This window comes from Diceros bicornis, chromosome X (genome assembly GCF_020826845.1).
Source record: "Diceros bicornis minor isolate mBicDic1 chromosome X, mDicBic1.mat.cur, whole genome shotgun sequence".
Classification (NCBI taxonomy): domain Eukaryota; kingdom Metazoa; phylum Chordata; class Mammalia; order Perissodactyla; family Rhinocerotidae; genus Diceros; species Diceros bicornis.
The window spans coordinates 41,880,315-41,887,226 of NC_080781.1; the positions used below are offsets into that span (position 1 = coordinate 41,880,315).

The 6,912-nt window shown below is 47.2% G+C and overlaps 1 protein-coding gene across 2 annotated transcripts; it reads left to right on the top strand.

Annotated features, from left to right (window-relative positions):
- Positions 1-501: 501 nt before the first annotated feature.
- EBP (EBP cholestenol delta-isomerase) lies at positions 502-4,850 on the top strand. 2 transcript variants are annotated; one of them, XM_058535817.1, is made up of 5 exons: positions 502-846; positions 1,750-2,068; positions 3,438-3,474; positions 3,603-3,733; positions 4,355-4,850. In XM_058535817.1, the coding sequence occupies exons 2-5, from the start codon at positions 1,768-1,770 to the stop codon at positions 4,576-4,578; spliced, it is 693 nt and encodes a 230-aa protein (XP_058391800.1). In that variant the 5' UTR covers positions 502-846; positions 1,750-1,767; the 3' UTR covers positions 4,579-4,850. The 2 variants fall into 2 exon arrangements, with proteins under 2 accessions (XP_058391800.1, XP_058391799.1); XM_058535816.1 differs by having other exon boundaries at positions 503-846; positions 1,707-2,068.
- The last annotated feature ends 2,062 nt before the right edge of the window (positions 4,851-6,912 follow it).

Here is a 6,912-nt window from a genome sequence, read left to right on the forward strand (position 1 = left end):
GACAGATTTGATAGTTGGATGTGGGGGAAGCCTGATACTAATTGGCTGGAAAACCGAGGGATCCCCATTCTGATTGGTTGCTCCGATGGGACAGAGAGGAGGGAAAGCAAGACAGATGAAGAGTTGCCGCTTATTGGTCCTTAGGACTGAGAATTGTGCGTTCTAATTGGATAGGAGATCTGGGATGGGTCTAGATTCTGATTGATTGCGCGGTCAGGGTGGCCACTGGCTTAGTTAGGGAGTTCTGATTGGCTCTTTAGAGTTGGCACAAGGATGACCGCTGAGGAGTTCTGAGCTCTGAGGGAGAGGGTGGAGGCTCAGTGTACAAGATATGATTTGCCTGTCGTATTAACAGTTTCCTTGCCAATTTGGGCATTAAGATTGAAGGTTGGTCCGGGAACTGATTGGTTGCTCTGCCTAGAAAAGGAGGGCAAAGGTGAGAGGACGCAACGCAAAGCTGGTTCAACAGCAGGTGAGGAGGATGAACACTTGATTTCCGATATGATTGACTGATAAGTAGATACGGAAACTGAAGCCAAGACTCGCGGCAGATTGGCTTCGGCTGAAAACTCCCATCAATCTTGGCCAGACTCCACCCAACTCCTGACTCGGTCTCAGCCAACAGCGAAAATGGCACCATGCGTGAGGGCGGGGCCGGCGGCACACAGAGAGCTTCTATTGGTTGAAAGCGGCACTGGCCGCCTTCCCAGCGCCTCCATTGGCCAGCTCCATAAGGCGAGGAACCTGTGAGGGGATGGGTCTGAACTAGGGATGTTACGGAGCCAGCGTGCTGGGCTAGAGAGAGCTGGGAGCCTGTAGGAGAGTCCGCTGCGACCGCGCCGCTGGGTGAGTGCCCTCCACCTGGCCTGCCACTCCATCCCCTAGCTCTCAGCTGCTAAACAGCCGGCGCTCGGCGCGCCTAGGCGAGACCTCTCCCCCACCCGCATCTTACCCTCCGCCGCGCTTGCGCGAGACCCCCGGGTACCGCGCGGTCGTCCGGACGACAGAAGATCCGCCTTCTCATTGGGCAGCTGGACTAGAGGGTTCTAGTTCTGATTGGTGGTCTGTGTATTTGACCTTCCTTTTTCGTTTTAGCGCTGCGCGCCAGACTCATCTTCCACTTTCCTCTTTTTTGCAGGTTGGCTGAGTTGTGCACTATTAGGGGAAGTGTCTGGCTTTCCACACGCTGAACTTGAGGGTTGTAGTTCTGATTAGTCTTCTCTCTTCTGTCCTGCAGTTACCAGGACTACGAGGAGGGAATAGCTTTCCGTTGAACGATGCAAGACACTGACCCCTGCAGTGGGACCCAACGTGGTTCCTGTGTCTGCCTTACCAGAGCGTGACCAATGAGGGCTGGGACCTAGTCTGGTTCTTGTGTCTGCCTACCAGACTGTGACCAATGAAAGCAGGAACCAGACCTGTTTCCTGTGTCTTCCCCAGCAGAGCGTGACCCCTGAAGGCTGGGACCTGGTCTGGTTCCTGTGTCTACCACATGAGCCATATGGCTCCCAGAAGGCTGGAACAAGCTTTCAGTCTTTCTGCGGCCTTGTAGTCATGTTTTTAAAACAGCATATAATTAGATGATTTTTAATCCAGTCTTACAGTCTGTCTATTAGCTGATAAATTTAGTCTATTTACATTTCTTGTGATAGTAAACTATTTGGGTTTGATTTTATGATCTCATTCTGTGTTTTCTATTTGTTCAGGTTTTCTCTTTCTTTTTTCTGCCTTCTACGTATCCACACACAGCCATTAGCTTAGAAAGACATGACCACCAACACCAGCCCGTTGCACCCATACTGGCCTCGGCACCTGAGGCTGGACAACTTTGTGCCTAATGACTGCCCCACCTGGCATCTCCTGGCTGGCCTCTTCTCCGTCTCTGGGGTCTTAGTTGTCACCACATGGCTGTTGTCAGGTCGTGCTGCAGTCGTGCCACTGGGGACTTGGCGGCGACTGTCCCTGTGCTGGTTTGCAGTCTGTGGGTTCATTCACCTGGTGATTGAGGGCTGGTTCAGCCTCTACCATGAGGACCTTCTTGGAGACCAAGCCTTCTTGTCCCAACTCTGTGAGTCCTGAGTTCTTTGATGTGCTGAGGGAGGGAATTTTCTGGGCAGGGATTGGTTTAGATGTTGACCCACCCACCAACTCTTCTTCTATTAATTTATTTTAAAAATTTATTTAACTTTATTGTCCCATATATATTCACATGTGTTAAAAAACAAACCATTTAAAGAGGTATGCAGTGAAAATCTACCTTCTATCCACCAAGTTTCCCCAATTATTAACCACTGTTAATAATTGCTTCTTTCCTTACAGGGTTTATTTGCACATAGATTACACAAGCCTCAGTTTGCTCAATTGTAAAAGAGGGATAATAGTAATACCCAAATATATGTAAGGCACTTAGAACAGTGTTTGGCAGACAGTAGATGCCATATAACTTTACTATTATTATCATCATCATCATCATTGTTTTTATTTTTCCCTTTTGTGTAAGCAAATGGTAACATGATATATACACTTCTCAACTTCGCTTTTTTTAACAAGGCCACTCATCAATTCATGAAGAGCTTTCAAAGCATATATGTTACAGAATTATTTGACTTGTTATTGATGGGCATTTTCCCCCCAATGTTTTGCTGTTATAAGCAATACACATTTTTGGCCTTGTGAATAAAGCTGCTATGAACATTCTTATACAAGTCTTTGTATAGAGATCTTTCATTTCTCTTGAATAAATATGGAGGAGTGGAATGGCTGGGTCGTATGGTAGATGTGTGTTTAACTTGATGAAAAACTGCCAAACTGTTGTCAAAAATGGCTGCACCATTTTATATTCCCACCGGCGGTATATGAAAGTTCTAGTTCCTCTACATCCTCAGTGACACTTAAGTATGGTCAGGTGTTTCTTAAATTTTGGTCCTAGTGGATATGAGTGATATCTCATTATGGTTTTAATTTGCTTTTCCTTAATGACTCATGAAAGTTTGAGCACCTTGCATGTGTTTATTGACCATTTGGAAATCCTCTTTTTTTGAAGAACCTATTTCAGTCTCCTGCCTGTTGGGTGATCTGTGTTTTTCTTATTGAGTCTCTGCGCACTCTTTCATTCACTCATCTGTTCACTGTGCTCTCTCTCTCACTTATTGGCCACTTCACTCACTCCCTCATCTACACCTGCTTGCTTTTTTCCCACCAACATTTATTGAGTACCAGACAATCAAAGCCACACTTATTGTTCTGTGTCAGGGTTGCACATATTATCTTGTATACATATATTAACTGTAGAATCCAAACAGCTACCCCATTTCAGATAGGAAACTGAGGCATAGAGAGGTTATAAAGCCTGCCTTCTTACATGGGCCCTCAGCTTGCACAAGTTTGAGTTCCTTTTCCTGCCTTTATTCTTCATGTATGTCTCTTGTCTTCTTCAGGGAAAGAGTATGCCAAGGGAGACAGCCGATATATCCTGTAAGTGTTTGCGCCTGTCGGGGGAGACCTGCATTGGTTTGGGGTGGTGGTGAGTCAGGGAGCACTAACGGGGTGCCCTGTGGGTAGAGCACAATGATGCCACTGTCTCTCCATCCTTTCTCCCGCAGGAGTGATAACTTCACGATATGCATGGAGACCATCACAGCTTGCCTGTGGGGACCACTCAGCCTATGGGTGGTGATTGCCTTTCTCCGCCAGCAGCCCCTCCGCTTTGTCCTACAGCTCGTGGTCTCTGTGGGTGAGGAGAGGGCCCACACTGGGTGCTGGAAGGGTTGATGGGGGTTCACAGACACAGGGGCGTACCTGCGGGTGGGATCTCTCAATTGTGCCCAACCAGGGCAGAGTCAGAGTGAATGACAAACTCCCTGAGGTTCTGGAACAGCCATGCCCCTCTTGGCCTGCATTCTCAAGCGGAGAGGGTTCATTTCTCCTCCTCCTCCATCACCAAGTCTCCTGTGAAAGTTAGATGAGGTGGCCCATGATGGCAGGAAGCCCCCCTGATCCTACAGGATCAGGATTCTGAGCTCCCTTCCTCTGAGTCTCAGTCCTCTTGTGTTCTTACAGTGTTAGCTTTCTTTAGTTCTGGAAACGTGAGTTCTCTTTAGTCCTGCAATCCTGACCTGTCTTGAATTAAAGGATTTTGAGCTTCCTTAAATTCTGGAGGTATGAACTCTCTGAGTTAAGAAATTCTCAGCTTCTGATCTCTGGAATTCTCAATTTTCTGATTTCTCAAATTTTCAGCTGTATGATTTCAGAATTCTTAGCTCTTTGAATTTAGGAATCCTGAGCACTGAGACCTTGAATGATGACTTGGAATAGCTCTTCCTCCTCACAGGATTCCCCCTTCCGCCTCCCACAGGTCAGATCTATGGAGATGTGCTCTATTTCCTGACAGAGCACCGCGACGGATTCCAGCATGGAGAGCTGGGCCACCCGCTCTATTTCTGGTTTTACTTTGTCTTCATGAACGCCCTGTGGCTGGTGCTGCCTGGAATCCTCGTGCTTGACTCTGTGAAGCAGCTCTCTCTTGCCCAGAGCACACTAGACGCCAAAGCCACAAAAGCCAAAAGCAAGCAGAACTAATGAGTGATGGACTGGGCTTGAACACTGGCTGATGAACAACTCTCTACCTGCCAGAAGAGTCCAGTCCATGCTCCCACAGGTTGGAGGGACAAAGTGAATTGATCTGTCAAGCTCAGGCTGATTGGGTGGGCACCAAAAGGGCCAGAGACGAGAAAGAAAGGAGCTGTACGGAGCTACTGCCAGGAGCCGTTGGAACAAAGGTACAAGAGAACACAGGAGGTCCGTGATGGTGGCGATTTTTTAAATCAGGAAATAAAAGATCTTGACCCTGACACTGAGAGATCTTTAATTACTAACCCCAGAGATGCCCCATGACTGACCCAAAGACCCCTCCATCACTCATTCATTCTACAGACCACCATTCTCTCAGCCATGGACCCCTATCATCATCACAGAGACCTCTAATCTATGATCTCACTAGCCCCCATCGCTGACCCCACAGATTCCCATGATGGCTGATTAGATCCATGAGACACCCATAATCTCTTCTAAAGAGTGATTGTCCACTGATACCCTTGGTGTTCTCACCAGAACACACTTTTTCATTTTCTTGCAATATGAACAGGCTGAGAATTTTCCAAATCTTCAAGTTCTTCAATTTACTCAGCCTCTTGTCTCTTGATCAGGCACCTCACAGACTTACCCATCACTACCCTAAAGACCCCCATCACTCACCCCAGAGACCGCACAAAACTCACCCAACAGACCCCATCATTAACCCCTAAGACACCCCTCGCTATCCCCACAAAGAGCCTTTCATTCACTCCATAGACTTCCATCACTCATACCACAGACCCCATCACTTGCCCCAATAGACCTCCCATCATGTACCCTACAACCCCATGACTCGCCCTGGAGACTGCCCCCATCGTGTATCACACAGACCCTATCACTCTTCCCACAACCCCCCTATCATTTACCTTGTAGGCCTCTTATCACTCACCCTACAGATCCCCCATCACTCAACCTATAAACTCCCCGTAACTCACTTTGCAGAATGCATCACTTACCTCACATATCCCTATGAGTCACCCCACAGATCCCCAATTACCCTACAGACCTCCATCACTCATCCCACAGACCACCTATCATGCACCCACAGATTCCCATCATTTGCCCCACAGATACCCCTCACCGTATAGACCCCTCCATCACTCATCCCACTGTCTCTCTGTCATTCACCTCATAGGCCTTCAGTCATAAAGCAAATGGGTACTTGAGGAATTCTGAGGAGATGGCAAAGAATGAATAATAAAACTGCAGATACCTGTAGACTGGCTCTAGGTGACCTGTGCAGGGCTGGGCTTCAGTTCAAATCCTGGTAGTGCTCGAGCCTACAGTATAGCTTTTGAGAAGTGCCTCGCTGTTAAGGCCAAAACCGTGCATCACTTTCTCACCTCATATTCACCACTTACCTGATCGCTTGCTTGAGGCATGCTGGCCTGCTTGCTCTTCCTCACTCACGCCAGGCGCAGCCCCACTTTCTGTCCATTGCACTGTCTACTCTTTCTACCACTTACTGTCCCTTTGACCTTGAGCATGTTTCTCCCTGACCTTCAGTGCTCTCATCTGTAAAATGCTAATTGTAGTAGTACCTACCTCATAGAGTTTTTATGGAGATTAAATGAATGAATATATGTGGACAGTCTGGCATACGCTTTGTATTTGTTGAATGTGTAGGGGAAGAAGGAGGATCCCCCCCGCCCACCTTTTCCTGTAAGGTTCTTATGGCTGGTCAAACAATTAAAAAGGCAGGTTAGCAGGAGAAAATGAAGTTTAATAACATGTATACATGGGAGAAACCCAGAAAACTAAGCTACTCGCCACAATGGCCGAAGTTGCCCCCTTAAATATCATCTCAACTGAAGATAAAGGAGGATGTTGGGGGTAGTGGTTTGGGACTTCAAAGGGGAGGAAGGCAATTCACATGGAGATGGAAAAGCAAATGTTTGTTAGACAACTGTTTACTGGGCCACCTTTAGAGAACATGGCCTGAGAGACAGAATTTCGATAAGATGGGCTTGATGGTGCCTTTCTTATCACACCTATTTTATGTTATACTATAGTTATCTCATGGTATTAGCTCCTTCCTGGAACAGGCCTTCTATCTTAAATTCTTCTAGGCAATTTGGAGGAAAGCCAAATGTTCTTCCTGAGTCTTCTGAGCCTTTATTGTCTTCAGCTCGAAATAATCCGCATACCAGACTCACGCATCTTGGGGTGGCCTGCCCTGAACCCCATCAAATAGAAGAATAAATAAATGAAAGAGAAAGTTCTCCCCAGGAATATAGCAAGGACCTCTTTGATCTCCTTGCTTCCAGGATCTTTCCACCA